Here is a 21765-nt window from a genome sequence, read left to right as displayed (position 1 = left end):
GTCCATCACATTTGTGATGCTTTGCAGTAAGGAGACTGTGGAAGATTGTGGGTTCGCTTCCCGGTTCCTCCCTGTGTGGATAGCGCTTTGAGTACTGAGAAAAGTGCTATATAAATGTAATGAATTATTATTATTATTATTATTACCTAGAGGATTTCAGACTTTCACTTTAAATCACATATGAAGACAAACATGACAATACTAGACATTAAGCCCGTTACAATAACGGGCGCTAGAACAGTAGTCCATAAACATTAGTAGGAACAGTCTATATTAAATGGCAAGGGACCTTTTACCTCATTAAATTTTTTCCGTAAAATGCCTGTAACTTTCTCTGACAGTAATACTGGCATTGCTGTCTGTAATATGCGTTTAATTTTCTGTCATAACAGTGGGCAATCAGCAGATTCTCCCCAGCAACTGATGTAACGTGCTTGAAAATAAATCTACTTTTAAAAGTCATCATATTGTAATAACCTGAAAATTCGTTTATTTAGGAAAACCCCTTCAACGACTGACACTTTACACTTTACCGGGCCAAGCTTCTTAATACCAAATCTGACATCCTCAGAGTGAACACTTGCACAACAACAAACACTAATCCCACCTCTTTGGGGAAGCTGGTCTCCGCGTCTCAGTACCCGATTGGATTTTTCGTGTTTTATGTTTTAGGTCTTACCTCATTTACCGAAATCCGATTGGATCGGCCGCGCAATATTTTATAGCTCCTGCTCTCTCTGTGTTGTGTGACGCATCAGGCGACCTTTGAAGCATTGCACCGTGCCCCACGCATGCGCACTTCACCAGAAGACACACACAAACGGACACTGGACGCACACAGGGGTTTTATTAAAAAGGATAGTACAAGTATCACTAGCACTATTGCCACCAAATGGACTGGCACTCAAACAGCTCGCTGGCGTGGCATTCAAACATGACAATGGCCCTGCAAAAGGTCCAAAACAATTCTTAAATGGCTTTCTTGCTCTACTTCAGTTCATAACGTTTATTTCCTTTAATATGGCTTTACAAAGCAGATTAACCCATATTTCCAATGTCAAACTTCTTCATACGGTAACAGCACCCAGCAATATGCTTATTTGATTTATCTTGTTGAAGCCAAATCTTGTAGACAGCATTTTCCAACCACTTCAAGTTAAATTTACACTTTCCTGGCATTTTTATGGCTCAGTAAATCACAGTGACATGTTTAATGTACACAGTGTTAATTTACCTTTCTAATTATTTACCATTTAAAACTAACTCAACACTAATAATTTGATGTGCAGGCTAACAACTACTACATATTTATACCAGTTTGCGCATGTGCTCACATACAGAACACAACACAAGGCGTTATTAATGTGTGAGGTCATTAAATGTAATATTAATGCAAGATGTTGGTGTTTTGTTGCCAACATATCAGATGTTTAATTTCATGATGTCTGATTATTAGAATTCACTTTAATATTATCAATGACTTTTAAGTTCTAAAATTTTTTTTGAATTTCAAGAACTTTTCATTACTGGGTTTCAGCTTGTTAATTTTTCATGATTTTCCAAGTTTTCCAGGACCTGTATGAACACTGCATAAAGTTACCAGAAAGTGGTAGAATGCACAGAAATAGTCTTTTTTTTTTTTTTTTTTTTGCAGCATGATGTTATTTCATTCACTAGATGGCAGCCCAATACCATCCCAATAATTATTTCAGCTTAACATTGTAAAGTGGATCATTACAAATCACCCCTAGTTGGACTCTAAAACACACTTTTCAGTGTAAGATAAGTCTGACTTCAGTTTTACTTTTTGCCATTATGTAAGTTTCTAAAATTCCCCATTCCAAAAAAGAGACACCCTGACCACACATCACACACCAAAAAACAAAAAACATACAATTTCAATTGCTCCTGTTCACATTCTCATTTCACTCACTAACTTCAATCCAGTCAATGCTCATGAAAGAAAAATATATGAATTGCAGTGTGTAGGCAAGAAATATGAATACTGTGCTGGAGTTCCAGTGATGGTAGCTGAATTTGAAAAGAAAGTGTAAACAACCATATGAACTTATGAACACATTTTTGGAATAAAAGAAGTAAGAAAGTAGTCCACAGGAGGAGCGCAAAAATGACAGCTAGGTTACTGCAGCATGCTTCTTATTTCCTGCAGAATCAAGAGATTTTATACCTTATTTTTGTTTAAAAAATACACAAACTTAATTAGGGATTCTTGTAAAGTTTTCTCTAAATATATACTTTCCTGATGTTCTCTAATATAGGCATAAATAATAATTTTGGAATACAGGAAAAATAATGAACTTTTTAAGAAAAAACGACAAAAAATAGAAAAAAAATATTCAAATTAAAATACACTACTTAAAAGCAGTAGATTTTACCTCATCAACTTCAGCTGTTTCATCTTCTAGTTTTAAAATTGATTTGCAGCTCTGCTGAAAATGATCGGCTAAGAACATTGTTAGTTTCTCAGAAACAACAGATTCCTTCATGCATGATGCAGAATCTTCAACTTCTGAATACACTAATTCAAGAAGCCTAAGCCTAAAAATAGATAATACAAAATATGTATTTTATTTTCTAAAAAAAGTGAACTAAAATAAACATATTTACTTAATCAAATTCAGGATCATTTCAGCACCAAGGAGCAAAATAACCTTGGGTGGTAGCTGTTCTTGGTGCTCACTCAAACACCCACCCATATCAGAGTACAAGGGAAAATGTATTTGAAATTTCCTGTTTAACTAGGACATCCTGACATCATTTATACCAGCACATTTAAATTAGAATATGAGGTCATATATAACATTTAATTTTATATCCATCCATCCATTTTGTTCTCAAATAACGGTTTACAAAAATGAAATCTTATTTCTTTGAAACACCTATATTTACCCAATACTTTTAATGAATAACTATTTTGGGACCTTTGGATGGTACTTAATGGAATCGGGATGTTTAAGGAATGCACCGTTTGTCTGTGTGCTCACTGATGTAACTGAAATACTTCCCAGCTATTATATGTAAATGAACCTAATTATAAAAGTAACTGTTCTCTTAAGACTAACTAGTCCTACTATGGACAGCCTTGCTGCACATATGCTGAAACTCAACCAGCTGGTATAATAAAAGGATGTCCATTTTGGAGATTCATTTGTAATGATGACTTTTCTTTATCTAAAAAGTGTTTACTACAACAAAAACCAACATGAAACCAGGGCCGTGGAGTCAGAGTCGGAGACAATTTTGGGTACCTGAAGTAGGGGTCGGAGTCAGCAAAAATGTACAGATTCCGACTCCAAATAAATTTAAATTGTAATGAAAAAAAAATACAGCAAGTTCAAATGTCCCATTTCACAAACAATAGTCATAATTAAGTATGTCTATGATGTAAGAATAAAGCCCAGTGCATAGTTGTGTTGCTACTAGTGTGAAGTTCAGCTGAGGTATTATACAAGCTGACATTCACATATTGAATTCTGGATTATGGTACATTACAAAAAGTGTTCTCATTTTATTTCAGATATAATGTGTTTAACAAGTTCATTTAAGTGTAAACAAGTGGAATGATGTAGGTGTAGGTGTGTGCTATAGCCTGATGTGTGTTCAGGGATTCTTGTCTTTTGTTTAAACTGATCAATACGGTAGAGAGTCAGCTTCCTATCCAGTAGTTCTGTGGTTAAATGACGTGTATGTTGCCTTCCTTCAATCAACATGGAAAATACATTAGCATATTAAATACAGAGGAGTCGGAGTCAGGTAGTCGGAGTCAGAAGTATCGGAAACTAAGGAGTCTGAGTCAGAGTAGGAGTCGAAGGATTTATCTACCGACTCCACAGCCCTGTATGAAGTTATCCTAACAAATACAAATCTGAGATGTGGCAGGAAAACTGGAGTACCTGAAGAAAAACTTATAATGTCTAAGCTGCACATTGACAGTGACTGAGTATAGAGTTCAAACCCACAATACTGGATTCATAAAACAGTGTTGCTAAATATTGTGCTGCCCTATACTGTATATAGGTGTTCATATGTTTGAAACATCAGCAATGGATTGCTTAAAACTATAGTGTCATTTAGCACTCAAAAATAGAATGCCTTCATATAAATTTCTGAATGTAATTTAATTACATGATTGTGGATGGTTTAAAGTTAAACTGATTGCAACTGCAGTGAAACAATGACTGAATGGAGTGCAGTGTAGTATAGTAAAGACTTTGGACTTCAAACCCTGAAGCTGTCGGTTCAAATCTGGTACTGACACTGTGTGAACATGCGTAAGTCACTTTACCTGCCTGAGCACCAATTGCAAAAACAAAAGAAATGCAACAAATTATATCTCACATGTTATAAGTTGTTTTGGATAAAGGTATCAGCCAAGTAATAATAATAATTTATGGTATTACATATCTGTTCAGATTTATATTATGCTTGTTGAATACCTAATAGGGCTGTAACAACTAATCAATGCCATCAATAATAATAATCCATGAAAAAATGTTTACCCTAAAAATTTTGTTATTGATTACTTGCCTTGTTATATATTACACATGTTGCAAGATCTGTAAAAATAAACTTGTGTGGTACAGGAGCACAACTGAGATGTGGGAGCACCTGAAAATAAAATATATTGGTGTAATGGTGATCCCTCTAGCACTCACTCACACCTGGTGATAATCTATCAGCATCTGAGTCATCTACAATATACAAAACATCTTTGCAGTGTATTTCTTTTAAAGATAGCAACAACCAGTAGCTGACGCTGTACTGTAAATAAAAATGAGCCTTCAAATATGCTTCACTCTGATTATCAGCAGCCTTTGCTGCTATATAACCAATAAAATCAAACAATACACACGAAGAAACTTTTGTCAATACTTAAACAATGGTTTCAGCCTCCTCCTTGATGTCAACAACAGTCTTGAAAGTGTTAAGCTAGATCTCAAAGTTAGCAACTCAACTTGTTGCTATACACATTTTTGGCAAATGTAATTTTAAATGCTATTTATACCATGTCTATGAAGAATTATGCAAAGAATAATACTCTTTCATTTAAAAAAAATGCTTGCACTTCTGCACAAACTTTGCATTTTTAAACGCCTGATTAAGAGATTAATTAAAGAAATAATCAACCAAATAATTGATTGGTAAAGTATTTGTTAGTTGTAGCCCTAACAGTCAGTTTTCTTCTGAAGTTTAAAACTGTCAGTTCAATGGATGTCACTGCTTTATAGAGGTGTGCAAATATATATGTGTCAGACTATATAGTATTATAATGCTTTCTTTTAATGTTGCCCTCATTGATCACTCACAATCTAAATTGGCTGATTTTCACTATAAAACATTCAATTAGAGATCGATAAACTGACCGATCACAAAAACTGATTTTTCAGAATCTGCTTTTCTAAGCTTTACGTTAATTAACTTGCAGTGTTTGGTTATGCAATATATTACAGTAGGTAGTACAGTAGCTGTGTCATTTTGAGGCGAACTTTCTGTAAACAGAGACCAGTAAGTGCAGACTTCACGAGAGAGAGAGAGAGAGAGAGAGGACCTGAATATAAGCCTTTACATTAAAGAAAATGGAGCAATAAGCTAAGTAATAATCTAAGAAAAAAGAATAGGAAGAGTTGTGCTGTGCAATTTCACAAACTGTAAGAAAAGCTACTTTAATGATTTCAGACCTTTTTGTTTTGTTCTTTAAATAAAAAAATAAAATAAAGACTGCCATGCTGAAATTGCTGATTAATAAAAATAGGTTAATGTGTCTATTTTGCTTGTAAACTTGCTAAGCATGTTAGCCTTGTATCTTTTTTTAAAGGTTTATACTGTGTTTGTTTTGTTTGTATGTTTCATACAATATATGTTTTGTAAGAAACAAGAACTGCATAATTAAAATGGTAATCCACATTTATAATTACACCTCAAGAATTAGGAATGTTTAGCTGGTACACTGGGTAAACAAAACCTGTATAACTTTAACATCAAAATAAATCTGTAATGCAATTCATGATTAAAAATTATTAAAACTAGTAAGTGCACAGATAGCGTGCTTGCATTTAAGAGTGTTTAACTGCCAATATCAATAAATTTCATGAATGACTGAAAATATACACTACCAGTCAAATCTTTTAGATCTCAGTTTTTATGGAAATTCATGCAGTTTAATGTCTTATTGCTTCATGAAATCAAGGCATAGAACAAATAAATAATGGCAAAAAAAAAGTCAAGGAATCATTAAGTGTACAAATTTTATTCAAATTTTTAATTAATCAAAGTAGCCAAACTGTGGAATGCCAATAACTCTGTGCAAGTCACCAACCCTGTCTCCAGCAAAAAAAAAACCCAGACCATCACAGTTCTTCCTCCATGTTTGACAGCCGGTGTCACAAACTGAGGAACCATCTTTTCACCAACTCGATGGCATGCAAACACCCACCACAATGAACCGAAGATTTCAAATTTTGATTTATCGGTTCGCAAGACTTTCTTCCAGTCTGCAGTAGTCCACAGCTGGTATTTCAAGGCCCTATTTTGTCCTTTAAGGAATGGCTTTCTTACTGCCACTTGCCCTGTCAAACCTGCAGCACAAAGTCTCCTCTTCACAGTAGAATCTAAGACTTGTTTTTGTTCGACCAATGTTAATCTGTGCTTGAAGCTGTTGTGCTATGAGGCACCTGTCATGCAAGCTGGTGACCCTCAGAAACTTGTCTTCTGATTGGGTTGTAACTGTGGGGCTGCCAGATCTCTTCCTATCAGAGTTTCTTCCAGCTTCCGTTGCTTATCGATTGCGTAGGACACCCTACTCACTGACACTTAATTTTTATTTTTTTGCAGTTTCTCTAAATGAAATGCCTACACTTTTAAGGGTAATAATTCTCTGTCTCATTTCATTCCTGAAAAATGTGAAAAACTGGTACATACTTACCCAAAAACACTTAAATATACAGTATGCTGATAATTTCAAATTCTATTGTATCGAACTATTCAATAAATATCCATACATATTCATATGATTGTGTGAAATTTCTGGGCAAAATGTAGCGCTAGATTAATCAAAAATACAGCCAATAGATTAATCGTTTACAAAATAATTATTTGCGGCAGCCCCAACTCCCATAGAATTACAAATTGGAGTCTTGCATCAGGATTCTACTATCTTCTTTGTGATTCAGTATTCTCTACCCTATCTCATTTTAGGCCTTCCTTGATCACAAAAACACAATCCACCCATTAACTGCAGATCAAAAGAAATATTAAGTTAAAGCAATTTTTGTATATGAGTGAACTTTATCCATGTACCATTTACTCTAAAAATTAACACCTGCTGAACAAATCCATATTACTAACCGAGAATGGTAAACCGGATGGCATGGACGCAGGTACACGGCGACGGGACCATGAGACGTACTGCGCAGGCGCGTACAGCGCGCATCTCATAAACCGCACGCGAAGTTGTATCCACTGCGCACGAAGGAGTCACGGCCCAAAAACGAAAGAGCTCAACTGACGTGAATCAGAAATGAAGCAACAACGCGCCCATGGCTAACGACTACCGACAGCCACACAAAAAAGAGGACTCTGCGCTGCAGCCCAGATTCAAACGGAAGAGGCTACGGAGGCCCCACGGGTCCATAAAGTATGGGAGGCGCAGGCGTCAGCGCCATATTGTGAGTGGCACTACTGTGGAGTGAAGGCACAGGCGTCACCGCCATATTGTGAGTGGCACTACTACGGAGTGAAGTTAGGAATAATGTGCTGCTTGGGTCGACTAATGTATTTCAGGATACCCAACGCCGGGGGTAGGCGAGCGAAGCGAGCAGGGGGCGGAGCCCCCTTGTTTATGAAGTAGGACAAAAGGGAACTACTAGCAATACAATTTGCATTAGATGAGTGATGTCATCTAATTGGCTGGAGAAAGCATAGTTTTTACTATGTCATTTATACAGATCATAAAATATTTTAAAAAAACAGCTAAATGACTAAATGCAAGGCAAGCCAGAAGGGCTTTATTTAGTTTTGCCATCTACTATAAAAGATATATAAAAATTAACACCGGGTGTTACAGACTCAAATCAAAAGTACATTTTTATTATGACAATTGAACCAATTTTAAGTTTGACTTTATGTTGAGGCATGCCAGTGGGAGTAATGGCTGCCCAGCGGGTCATGGGAATAATGCCACCGGATCACCAGTCGGCATCGTTTATGGTCGGAACTACGATGGTATGTGATCTTCTTCGAACCTCTGACTTTCGTTCTTGATTAATGAAAACATTCTTGGCAAATGCTTTCGCTCCCATGCGAATTGTTGGCTCTGTAGTGCGTGTGCCATGGTCGGCTGCTTAGTGAATTGTTGGTGGGTGGGGCTCGGTCTCGGTCTTGCGTGCGTCTTGCTTGCCATGGACAGTGAATTATATATATAGATAGTGATAATAATAGTAGCTCACTACTCACAATGGTAAAGGCAGAGAGAAACCAGGCTCGAACCTGCAACCTCTTGATTATGAGGCAGCAGCAAAGCCGACATGTTTCCTTTATGTCGATTGATATTTGGGCTTCGATTTTTACATATTGACTGCAACATGTAAACTGAATTATTTCTTTTTCTTCAGTTATATTCTTGAATAAAAGAGCACTTGTTTTGTTATACCTTTTGTGAAAGTGTTTATTTGATATTTGACTTCAGTCTTCACACATTATACACTTCACATCAGCACTTTGTCATTATTACTATAACATGAAAAAAGTTTCTGTTTTAGTTATGTGTTCAACATTTCTTGCCTTGCATTTCCTGGCATGCTACATTTACCCAGATCATTGTAGACACGGAACACACATGAAATGTATGTATTCCAACTAACGATATATTATTTACCCTGTACAATTCCAGACATTTCACTTCCAGATAGAGAGACTTCAGCTCTGAGAATTTTGCATCTGACTTGACTTCAGCTGCCTCAGTGGGGGATGGGATAGCAGGATGCTGCTGCTTGTGCTTATTGACACATTTGCAAAACAAAGATGATGCTGATGAGGTGCGAGGGAATTTAAGGTGGCTTGACATTACAAATGTTTTTGCAGGCTTCAAGGATTCTAGTGTTAATACATTGCACCAATAATCTGCTCTTAAAAAGACTGGACCTGTCTCGTACAAGTTAATGCTGCCTTCTCACTTAAGGATTCATCCTTGTTTTCATGTTTTTAGACTAAAGCCTGTTTATTCTAGCCAATATTATAATTAATTTGTCCGTTCAAATGAACAGCAAAGAAAAATATGAATTACGATCCACACTGGACTCTTGTCTATGTGGCTCAAAAGTTTAATATCTTGTTCACTGGCATGGCTGTAACCCTGAGGAAAGTTCTTGGATTCCTACTTGTGACATTAATGGTCCATGGATTTTGCAAACATTTTATTTTCCCGGGAAACCTAATGAATGTGTCTAGATTCCTCACCTTAAAAGGAAAGACACTGTTATATTTGCATATTTTCTTTCATTTATTCTGAATTTAATAAACATCTGTTTGTGACTTTTTTGTGTGGTTTTGAAACCTGTAGCAGTTTGTTTCACTTTCTTTTTATTTGAGATGTGTTTTTTATTTTACACTAAGATTTTGTATTTACCATGACACTATATTATTTTTTGCTATGGGCACAGCAATTTTAAGCACCCACTGCAATGGTGTGGGTGCCCGTAGCTAAGGACACACCATTGTAACTCATGTCATGTGACATCATCTGCACTCCACTATTTAACACTAGAATCCCTGTAGCCTACAAAAAAAAGTCAGAATGCTGGGCCACCTTAAATTCCTTCGCATGTCTTCATCAGCATCTTTGTTTTGCAAATGTTATAATCAGCACAAGCAGCAAGCAGCCTGCTATCCCATCCCGCATCGACTCAACTGAAGTCAGTCTCAAAGTTCTCTCAGGTCAAGTCTGTTTATCTGGGTGTAAGGTGCCTTGGATTGTATAGGGTAAATAATATATCGTTACTTGGCATTTCATACGTGTTCCATGTCTACAACAATCTGGGTAAATGTAGGATGACAGGAAATGCGAGGCAAGAAATGTTGAACACATAAATAAAACAGAAAATTTTTGTATGTTCTACTAATAATTGGCAAAATGCTGACGTGAAGTGTATAATGTGTGAAGACTGAAGTCCAAATATCAAATAAGTACTTTCAAAAAGGGTATAACAAGTGTGATTTTATTCAAGAATATAACCAAAGAAAAAGAAATTAGTCAAATTACATAAAATCACAAAAATTACATAAATTACAAAATAAAGAATAAACCAAAATCATTAACACATAATCACACAAGACAATGCTATAAGAAATACATTTTAAAACATTTTCACTATGGAGATTCAGTATGGAAAATTCAGGCAGGTTGTTGACTCGCTCAGGATGGGAGCTTAAGAAAACAGCATGTTGTGTAAATATTTTTGTTTTTGAGTTATACAGTCATATGAAAAAGTTTGGGACCCCTCTCAGGCTGCATAATAATTTACTCTACTTTCATCAAAAAAGGTAGGAGTGGTATGTCTTTCATTTCCTAGGAACATCTGAGTACTGGGGTGTTTTCCGAACAAAGATTTCTAGTGAAGCAGTATTTAGTTGTATGAAATTAAATCAAATGTGAAAAACTGGTTGTGCAAAAATTTGGGTACCCTTGTAATTTTGCTGATTTGAATGCATGTAACTGCTCAATACTAATTACTTCCAACACCAAATTGGTTGGATTAGCTCGTTAAGCCTTGAACTTCATAGACAGGTGTGTCCAATCATGAGAAAAAGTATTTAAGGTGGTCAATTGTAAGTTGTGCTTCCCTTTGACTCTCCTCTGAAGAGTGACAGCATGGGATCTTCAAAGCAACTCTCAAAAGATCTGAAAACAAAGATTGTTCAGTATCATGGTTTAGGGAAGGCTACAAAAAGCTATCTCAGAGGTTTAAACTGTCAGTTTCAACAGTAAGGAATGGAATCAGGAAATGGAAGGCCACCGGCACAGTTGCTGTTAAACCCAGGTCTGGCAGGCCAAGAAAAATGCAGGAGCGGCATATGCGCAGGATTGTGAGAATGGTTACAGACAACCCACAGATCACCCCCAAAGACCTGCAAGAACATCTTGCTGCAGATGGTGTATTTGTACATCATTCTATAATTTAGCACAATTTGCACAAAGAACATCTGTGCAGGGTGTATGAGAAAGAAGCCCTTTCTGCACTCATGCCACAAACAGAGTTGCTTGTTGTATGCAAATGCTTATTTAGACAAGCCAGATTCATTTTGGAACAAAGTGCTTTGGACTGATGAGACAAAAATTGAGTTATTTGGTCATAACAAAAAGCGCTTTGCATGGCGGAACAAGAACAATGCATTCCAAGAAAAACACCTGCTACCTACTGTCAAATTTAGTGGAGGTTCCATCATGCTGTGGGGCTATGTGGTTAGTTCAGGGACTGGGGCCCTTGTTAAAGTCGAGGGTCAGATGAATTTAACCCAATATCAACAAATTCTTCAGGATAATGTTCAAGTATCAGTCACAAAGTTGAAGTTACGCAGGGGTTGGACATTCCAACAAGACAATGACCCAAAACACAGTTCGAAATCTACAAAGGCATTCATGCAGAAGGAGAAGTACAATGTTCTGTAATGGCCGTCACAGTCCCCTGACTTGAATATCATCGAAAATCTATGGGATGATTTGAAGCAGGCTGTCCATGCTTGGCAGCCATCAAATTTAACTGAACTGGAGAGAATTTGTATGGAAGAATTTTCAAAAATACCTCCATCCAGAATCCAGACACTCATCAAAGGCAATGGGAGGCTTCTAGAGGCTGTTATATTTGCAAAAGGAGGCTAAACTAAGTATTAATGTAAGATCTCTGTTGGGGTGCCCAAATTTATGCACCTGTCTAGTTTTGTTATGATGCATATTGCATATTTTCTGTTAATCCAATAAACTTAATGCCACTGCTGAAATACTACTGTTTCCATATGGCATGTCATATATTAAAAGGAAGTTGTTACTTTGAAAGCTCAGCTAATGATAAACACAAATCCAAAGAATTAAGAGGGGTTCCCTTTTTAAAACTGTAGTTTTAAATCTGTGTTAAAGCTCTGTGCCCGTTATAAGTTACATGAAACTGGAGTATGTGAAATAAGAAAATTACACTTACATTAGCTATCAACTGATGCTGCCCATGGAAGAAAGACCTGCTTTCATCTGACAAAAACATGGCTGTCAAATATCACCACTCATGGGTAGTGATCCAGTTTTAAGTCATGAAAGACTATTGAAATTAATTTAAGATTTTTTATGACCTAGTGAAATATTTTAACATGTTTGGTCTTAAATTGATGCTAACACTCTGCTCATTTTTTTCCAACCATGGAATGCAGCACCAATCATATTGGAGCATCTTAGAACAATTTAGAGACACCAATTAACCTAATATGTAAATCTTTGGGAAGCTGAGGAAAAGACCAATGTACTAAAGAAAACCCCATGAAGACATTCAAAACTGGGACTCTAGAGTGGTGAGGTGGAAACATGAACAGTGTGCAACAGTGCTGCTCAGAATACTTTCCTAGTTGATGAATTCCCATTTGAAGTTTACTGTCTTGCATTTTGCACCATGTAAGTACCTCAGTAATCCTTGACATTCTATAGTTTCAATATCAATGCTCCTGAATTGCTACCAAGACTGCTGCTTATTAAATCATACATCACAAATCAATATACCATTGCACTGCAGAGAAGGAATATGTTAAGCAATGCTAATACAATATTTTTAACATCTTTATTCAAAACATTTAATAAAAAACTCTTTAAGTAAATCAGTCAGGTCTACACCAGTTTTATGTATCTTGAACCAAAACAGTATTTACTGTAAATAATCAAAATTTCAAATCGAGTACTAAGTAAATTTATGTTCAAAAACAAACATATATTCACTTAGTTTCACATTTAAAAAAAGATAAAATTTAAGAAGAATTCCACCACACACTTTGTACAAGATGAATTATATTCACTCTTAAAAAGACATTTTAATAAGAAAAATGTTGAATATATTAACTGGCAGAGAAGACATAAAACAGTTACAGTTACTGTTATATATTGAATGTAAGTTTCTTCTGGCTTGTAATGCATTTCATAAATCCTGCACTCAGTAAAGGCGCCAAATGTGATTCTGCAGCTTTGTGTTTATTGTTGCCAGTTGTGGCTTAGCTGTAAAGTTAACCAACTAATCTGTAAGAATTATTAACATAAAAACATACATTATATTTGAACTTTCACTGTTAGATCTCAATCCATGTATGCTTATTCATGAATAAAGGGTACTGTGAAAGAATGTTGCAAGACACAGATCAAGTTCAGTTATTAAAATTACCTTTCCTGATAATTAAGTTTTCCATATAATTGCTCAACCAGGTCAAAGGATTTCAGAAGGTATTGGGTGATAATCAGTACTCTGGTTTAAAAAAAAACAAGAACAAAAATAAAAGTGATGGGAATATATTCTGTAAAAGTGTACATTCTAGAAAAAAATGATAAAAAGCACATATTTTGAGAATAACAGAGATTTATGTCAGTTGGCAAAAATTAGCTAACTAATGAAATATTTGTGGTAATGCTGGAGGACATTGTAAACACCCTGTGAACTGGGTCTTAATAACATGTTTGATCATACACTGTACGTAAAAATTCATCTTAACCATGCTGAAAGGTTACCTAAGCATATCAAGAACATTAGTGTGGTGTTCAGCTGCTGGCCTGACATTTAAACAATTTGCTTAAATACACTCATAAGCATAGCTTCTTGGGAGAAGAGGTAAAACTCAATAAAAATTAATACATACTTAGGCAAAATTAGTTTAAGATAATAACTTACAGCCAGTCCAAATCTGGTTGTTTGGCACACTGATTGATAATCTGAAAGGCTACTTCTATTCCTTTGTCATTCAAAAATTGTTCTGCTTTTCCATCATCTAGGCAAGTGAAGAGTACCATAGAACAATATGCCACAACCTTTTCATCATCATATCCAAGAAAAGTCCTTGAACAAAATAAGATTCTAAATTAAAATTATGAATAATACACAAAAGAACATCAGAATGATTGCTAGATACTACATATAACTACATGACCATTTGATTAGTTAATTTTAAAAGATTACCATAAAAATGTATAACCATAAAAAAAGCTTTTTTTTTTTTTAAATATAATTGCAGCAGATGTACCTGGGGCTGCCAGAAGGAGCTGTGAGGGAATGTCCCAAAGATCTGCTGAAGGTACTCCTGACACCATAAATAATTTGCAAATTTACCACAAATGTGTTCCCTGGGTAAGGATAAAAGCTCCTATCAGTCACTTGGGTAGTGAGCTTGGAGTTGGGAAGATTGCATGGAGAAAGTAAGAAGAGAAGAAAAAAGGAAATGTTTTGTGTGATACTCAGTAGGGTTTGTTAATTTTTTTTTTGTTTTTGTTGTTTCCGTGATTTGCACTCTTTGTCTACAATAAAAACAATATTTTTTTTAATATGTTGTATATTGACTTACTTGGATTTCCTACTGGGTTTGAGGACTGCTAGAGAATGCCACTAAATTTCTATTAATGTTCCTAGATAAACATCAATCTGGCTGGCTGACAATCCAAAAGGAGTCAGTCTTTAAATGTAGCATTAGAAATGGGCATTATCAACTAATTTCATCTTTGAATGTTCACATTATATATGTTCTCTTTAAACATTAGCCAACCCAGCAAGCAAAAACATTTTTGTGTAATGTTTAAAATTTTATTTGTTGATTACAGATGTTTTCAAACAAGTTCCTGACACACTGTTCCTCAAAAGAAGGCCAAACAGTTGAAACATCTATGGAGAACTAAATTCATCTACCACTTTTATCACTTGTCATGCATCTGTAGTTAGGAAGCATCCAGAAGGCTCTTTTAAGTGTACAAAAACCACTCAAAATGAGAGAGGGCACTGTTGTAAACAATATGACCTGTTTCCAATCAGCAATCAGTCACATAAAAGTGGGCGTAGCTCGACCTGGCACCATCAGCTGTGTCTTTCCAGGGTCTAGGCCTATAAAAACAGATGGGCGAGCCAAAGAAGTCGTCTTCTTATCTGATGACAGCACAGAAGAATAAGCTCTCTAAAACACTGAAGCCATGGTTATGCAATGGCATGTTAGTTTTTGTTTATTTTTGGACTTTTTATTTAAGAAAACACCAATTAAAAAGAAAGAGAGGGATATATAGTTGGGGCAGGTAGGTTAAATACACTTTGGAACGCCAGTAACAGATTTGATTCCAGCAACACATTTTAAAAAGTTGAGGCGGGGACATATCAACCACTTTGTTGTATCACCTCTTCTTTTAACAACACAATGGCAATGCAAATGCATAATGCCCTAAAGTCACTGTTCTTTTTATCTTTTCTCAAAACAGAAGTTTTTCTTTCTTTATAGTTAGTCTGCCGTGTATTTAAGTGGGGGTGGTAGTTTATAGCAGTGCTCCGCAACCTTTTCTCACCTACGACACACCAAAGTTCTTCCTAGAATTCCGCGGCACGTCAAAAGCTAAAATATATAGCAGTGGTGTAGCTAGGGTGGGGGGGTCTGCTCCGAGCGCCAGCTATTTAGGGGCGTCCAAACTACGGTACTTTCCTTTTTTTTTTTGTTCCTTGAGGAGGCGCAAAAAAAAAATTTCTTTCAGCTTTGGGGCGTCAAATTTTTCACCGCCCCGGGCAACATGATCTCCAGCTATGCCACTGATATATAGATATTAATTTAATACACAAATTTTACAATAAATTTTCATTTTTTATTATAAGTATACATTTATTATAAGTATACATACATAAAAACTACACTATATTTACTTTTATGCAATCTTAATAATTATTATAACATAATGACTGATTAATGTGATACCTGCGCTTGTTTCAATGAACACAAAAGTTTTATATTCGGCTCAATATTTGACTGCGCAACCCAAAGTTCTTGGTCAAGATCTTTTAAGCATGACCGCTTATCATTTTTAATTAACAAAAGAGTTGTTTGTCTTTTTTTCATAACTGGGATGGTTTGAATTTAGATGACGATTTAGTTTACTGGGTGCCATTGCCTCGTTTGATAGCTGATCGCCGCAAATGATGCATTGTGGCTTTGGAGCCGTTTCGTCACCACACCACGAGAATCCATATCGAATGTAGTCTTCGTTGTACTTCCTTTTCACAATCTTCTTTGTTTTTTTTGCAACACTTGTGCTGGGTTCTTCATCATCTGTACGTGAAGACGAATCTTTTCCATGTAAAAATGTATCCATATTTAAAGGGGTATAAAACTAAATATGAATCACACGAAGAACGTTAACCATACACAATTCAGCAACACAACTAATAGTAATGAATGATAACTACTGTCGCAAGACGAGTGAATGCGACATAGCACGACTAATACATCGGCTTGAATTGAATCTAGGTGAGGGCATGGAACGCTCTGCCTATCAAAGCATACTATGGAGTTGTCTGGCGACTACGTAGGGTCTACATCGTAGGCGACAGGCGCCAGGCGATGAGATTTATTATTTCAGAGAAATGACACATAAAATTATGAAACCTTTAAAAGGCTATTTACGCGAATATTTCATTGCACGTATTCTCGTTATTGTGTTTCTAAGGAGGACCGTTGACATATTATTTAGTTAGAAAATTGTCTTATTTGACCGCGTCACACCTGTATCGGCTCAAGGCACACCAGTGTGCCGTAGCACACTGGTTGCGGAGCACTGGTTTATAGTAATGACATGATACCAGAATTTTAGCAAGCAATACCAATACCACTGAAATTTCACAATACCACAGCATTCAATGGCTTTTTACTACAAGTGATCAATATTGTGATTTTTCTGTAATGGCCTACAAAATATATAAATACTAATATATTTACTTATTTGGCTGACTCCTTTATCCAAGGTGATTTACAACACTTGGAGCACAGATAGGTGAAGTGACCTGCATGTGATCACATAGTGTCAGTAGCGGGATTTGATTCCCATATCCTCAGGGTTTGAAGTTCAAACCCTTAACCATTACAGTACATTACAGTGTCAGAAAAAAATAACATCAGCTTTAAAACACTGGTATACTCATCAAGAAGTTAGTTTTAATTTAACTATTATTGACATTGGCATTTATTGGCATTTATAAATATCAAAATACAATGCAATGGCTGAATCTTAATGTGTGATGGAAATGGGGATCCCCAGTACAACAACAACTGGGGGAAATTTTATAGTCTTTAGGGGATAGGGTCCTACTGTATATGCCTAACAATGTATGCGATATTTCTCTTGCAACAGCACACTGTGCAAAACCAGTTAGAAAACTTTTGGATGCTTAAAAGCACACCTGTAGATGTGTTCATCATAATCACAGAAAGCATACAAAGCCTCCATTACTTTCTAGGGTCTGCACAGGACACGGTATTAAAAAGCAATTCACCACATCAGCATTTTTTCTCTTCTTACAACATTGTGACACTACAAGTTAAACAATTAAAACTCAAATCTGATCCGTCACATCATTGTCCTCACAAAGCATGCATGGCACTATTAATGAACTAACAGTGTAAAGGGGTACAATTGGTAATAATGAAAACCTGTGTGTGTGTTTAGGGTTTTTTTAAATTTTTCATAAGCATGATTATTTGCAGTCATGAACTGAAATTCTCCTGTCTTGGAGGCAAAGTATTTCTAGACATGTTGTTCTTTTCAACATGTCTAGATGCTGTATCGTATCATCATCATGAACCATTTTTATAATCATGTTATTCCCATGTATTGCTTTGCTTTACTGGATCACGCATGATCCAGTACGAACTGTCATTCGTAGCGCTGCTGCCTCGCAATTAGGAGACCTGGGTTTGATTCCTGGGTCCTCCCTACATGGAGTTTGCAAGATCTCCCCGTGTCTGCATGGGTTTCCTCTGGGTGCTCCGGTTTCCTCCCACAGTCCAAAGACATGCAGGTTAGGTGGATTGGCGATTCTAAATTGTGCTTGGTGTATGTGTAGGTGTATGTGTGTGTGCGCACCCTGCCTGGGGTTTGTTTCCTGCCTTGAGCCCTGTGATGGCTGGGATTGTCTCCAGCAGACTCCTGTGACTGACCCTGTAGTTAGGATATAGCAGGTTGGATAATGGATGGATGGATTATGTTTTTGGAACACTAGTATCAACTGGTCCTGAAAATATCTTTTTCTGGATTTTTTGACATCCGTAGTTGTTTTTTGTAACGTAACAAAATTTATTCCACTTCCGTAAAAACCAAAATTTCTCTCATTTCTTCATTCTTTCTTTCAGATAGATACATAATTTTATTTTTTTATATCCCTTTACTGAGATTTATTATACACAAAAGAGAAAATTATGAAAACAACATCAAACAATATTTTTAATGGTACCAAAAACATGTTGGAAACACAAATTTACATAAATTTCAAAATAACGGAAATTTTAAAAGACTTGCACTTTCCCAGTTTTATTTAATCGTGTGTATCCAGCAGGGGGCACTAGCTCCCTGGGATTGTGTTATTTATTGAACTGCTTTAAAATGCAGTTTTCACTCCCAATATACAATATGGTATAATCATTTATACATACATATCCAAGCCAAAGAGAAGCCATTGGAACAGTACAATCATCATTCAGTTCTTCAGTGGGGAATGCTGATGAATGTACACCCAGTTCAGCCGAGTGCAAGGCATCATTGTCATGGCTTCTGGCTTCTACATGGTACTTCTCCATTATAAACACTCACATATTTTGCATATTCAGTGAACTTTTTATGTAATTTTCTAGATATGGGTAACTATCATTTGAGCTATGTTATTTATGGGCTGTGCTCTTCTTAGACACAAATAGCAAATTTTTCCCCTATCTGTGCACCTGCTCTAATCACTCCTGGCTTCTGCCTGTAAGTGATGGGTCAACCAAAATCCGTGCCTTAAAGAATTATCTCATAGAATTTGTTGACAGGGAAAACTCTAAATAGCAGACAATGGCCCCTGGCCATACAATCATGTCACGTCAGGTCAGGTTGGAGAGTATGCACTGGTACAGCGCGTTGCCACACCCACCACATGAAGAAACAGCTCAGGATTCTGGTTGGCAACCCCCCCAGGCAGACACATGGTCCAGTCCCACTCTCCGGAAATCACCCTTTATCTGCCACAGCCAGGTGTTACGTGGGCATCCTTTTGGCCTGGTCCCAGCCTCTAGGGTCCTCAACAATAAGGATTCTGCAAGCCAGATCACCCTCGGGGAATTGTGCCACATGGTCGTAGTGCTGTAACTGACACTCTCTCACAATGCAGGTAATGCGCCACATTCAGGATTCAGCACTTTTAAATAGCCTGCCTGAGTTTTTCTCTTAGTTGATTTGCGTGGTTTAAGCTATATTTTTTTATGGCTTCAGGTACCTATAAAATAATGTGTTTGGAATAAACTTCACAGTGGCGCACTTCAAACCTTTGGCTACATCACGATCAATTAAAGGACAGATTTTTTCCATTTCCATTTTTCTTTATTTACCAATAAGGTAACAAAACTGCCTGATTTTAACAATGAACACTTAGGGTAGTACTTCAAATTAAAATTAAAAAAAAAAACTAATTAAAAGAGTCTATGTTTACAATAATCCTGTTTTATCTTTAATTGCAATAATTAAAAGAACATTAGAATAAAAAGGTGGCAAGACTGACAAAGCAAACTTGCTTGCATCAATCAAAAAAAGTTGCTGATCAAAATTCAAATGCCCACAAAAACTAAAAAAACAAAAGCCAGAAAACAGCAAGGCCTTTAACCTGTAAAAAAAAATCCACTAATCCTTGACTACCTTCATTAACTAAAAAGTGTAAGATGCTTGTCCGCACACTGTTCTTTCCATCCCAAAAGAAGTCCAATAAAACTTTTTGAAGGTCACTGGTGGGTCAACAAATCAGAATCTATGCCACAGCACTGAAGAAAACACATTGTCAATAACAAGACATACAGTTAGCTCCATAAATATTTGGACAGAGAACTTTTTTCTAATTTTGGTTCTGTACATTACCACAATGAATTTTAAATGAAACTACTCAGATGCAGTTGAAGTGCAGACTTTCAGCTTTAATTCAGTGGGGAGAACAAAACGATTGCATAAAAATGTGAGGCAACTAAAGCATTTTTTTAATACAATCCCTTCATTTCAGGGGCTCAAAAGTAATTGGACAAATTAAATAACTCGCTCAATACCTCCCCCGGGACGCTTGGTGGCAGCCTCCCTGGCCAAAGGTGATTCCCCAACCTCCCACAGGGCTCCATGGGAGATGAAGTCCTCCACAGCCTGGTTGGGAGCTGGGGTGGCCGCTAGGGGGTGCTGCCTGGATTCAACAGTCCGGCTGGACGACTCTTCAGCCCCACCCAGAAGTGCAATTTGGACCAGGTGGTCAAGCACCTGGAACACTACCGGGTGGGCTATAAAAGGGGCCAGCCACCACCACTCCACGGCCAGAATCGGGAGGAAGAGGACGAGGTTGCCTGGGAGGAGTGGTGGTGCCAAGGTAGAGAGTTGTGTGTCTTGTTTAAGTGCTTTTGGGACTGTGTATTGCCTGGGGGGTTCACGGGGAAGACGTGTCCCACAGATGAAGAAAAATAAAAAGCCTGTTGGATTTTACACGTGCCTCTGCGTCAGTCTGTGCCGGGTCGGGTGCTATAATAGCGCCTTTAACAACTTGTAAACCTCTTAAGCAATTTAGCCGTGCATCTTCTTGATAAAGAAGATCGTTTGAAAATTTTATGTTGTTAGAATTCTGGCTTGTAATTATGACAAGAATTTTATTTTAGTCTGGGCCATATGTAATACAGACATATGTTCTGTGTGCCTGTTTTATTAGTTTAACTAGGGGGCTCCGCCCCCTGCTCGCTTCGCTCGCCAACCCCTGGTGTTGGGAATGACAAAGAGCGTGATGTATGAATGAGATATAGAATAGTGTGACGGTGTAGATGATGCAAATAGAAAGCAAACAATAAAGTGTGTGGCACAGTGTAAAGGTTTATTGGAAAATTTCTTTGTACACGCCGTTTAAGTGTAAAAGGTAATTCCAGCTCAGAACTTGTAAGGTCATTTAAGATGGTTATTGTTGTGATCAGAGTCAAGTTTGTCAGAGCTTAGAAAGAGTTGTGTCTTTCCAGGAAGTAATGGAATGACTTGGGTATTTATGTTTTCCACATTAATATTTTTTGGACATAATATAGTGCGTTGTGTTTAAAGGGGCATTTGGTCTAATGAGATTGCTGTTCCAAATCTCTCTGTAACTAAGTCGTCACAGATAAAGGCTTGAGGAATTGTAATAATATGTGGGTGAAGTCCATCTGTATTGGTGAGTGTATCATCTCTCAGTTGTAATAAGCAATTGTTATGATCTGGTTCTGGACATCGTATCTTTTTTACTAACTGTATCTTTTGAAAGCAATGCCAATTGTCTGCGTATTTTAAGGTGCACTGAACAATAGCTGAGTGCATGGCATCTGGAAGAATAGCTAATCACTGTCTAAAATCTCCTCCTCATAAAAGTACCTTTCCTCCAAATCGAATATTATTATTCATAAACGTTTGTTCATGCCATTGAACATTCATCAATAAACAACATTTTTTCAAGACGGATGTCACGTGCAGTGCCATCGTTA

At 36.8% G+C, this 21765-nt stretch overlaps 1 protein-coding gene across 1 annotated transcript in view; it reads right to left on the bottom strand.

The window, feature by feature from the left end:
• The window catches only part of atxn10 (ataxin 10), a 197018-nt gene that overhangs the window by 95121 nt on the left and 80132 nt on the right, over window positions 1–21765 (bottom strand). The window contains exons 5-7 of the mRNA XM_028804614.2: window positions 13926–14090; window positions 13425–13505; window positions 2397–2559 (exon numbers count right to left, since the gene is read on the bottom strand). Coding sequence (XP_028660447.1) covers window positions 2397–2559; window positions 13425–13505; window positions 13926–14090 — 409 coding nt within the window. The remainder of the gene's footprint in view (window positions 1–2396; window positions 2560–13424; window positions 13506–13925; window positions 14091–21765) is intronic.

The sequence above is a fragment of the Erpetoichthys calabaricus genome, chromosome 1, assembly GCF_900747795.2.
Source record: "Erpetoichthys calabaricus chromosome 1, fErpCal1.3, whole genome shotgun sequence".
NCBI classification, from domain to species: Eukaryota; Metazoa; Chordata; class Cladistia; order Polypteriformes; family Polypteridae; genus Erpetoichthys; species Erpetoichthys calabaricus.
The sequence above is the reverse complement of the archived record's forward strand: the minus strand, read 5'-3'. Positions and strand labels throughout refer to the sequence as shown.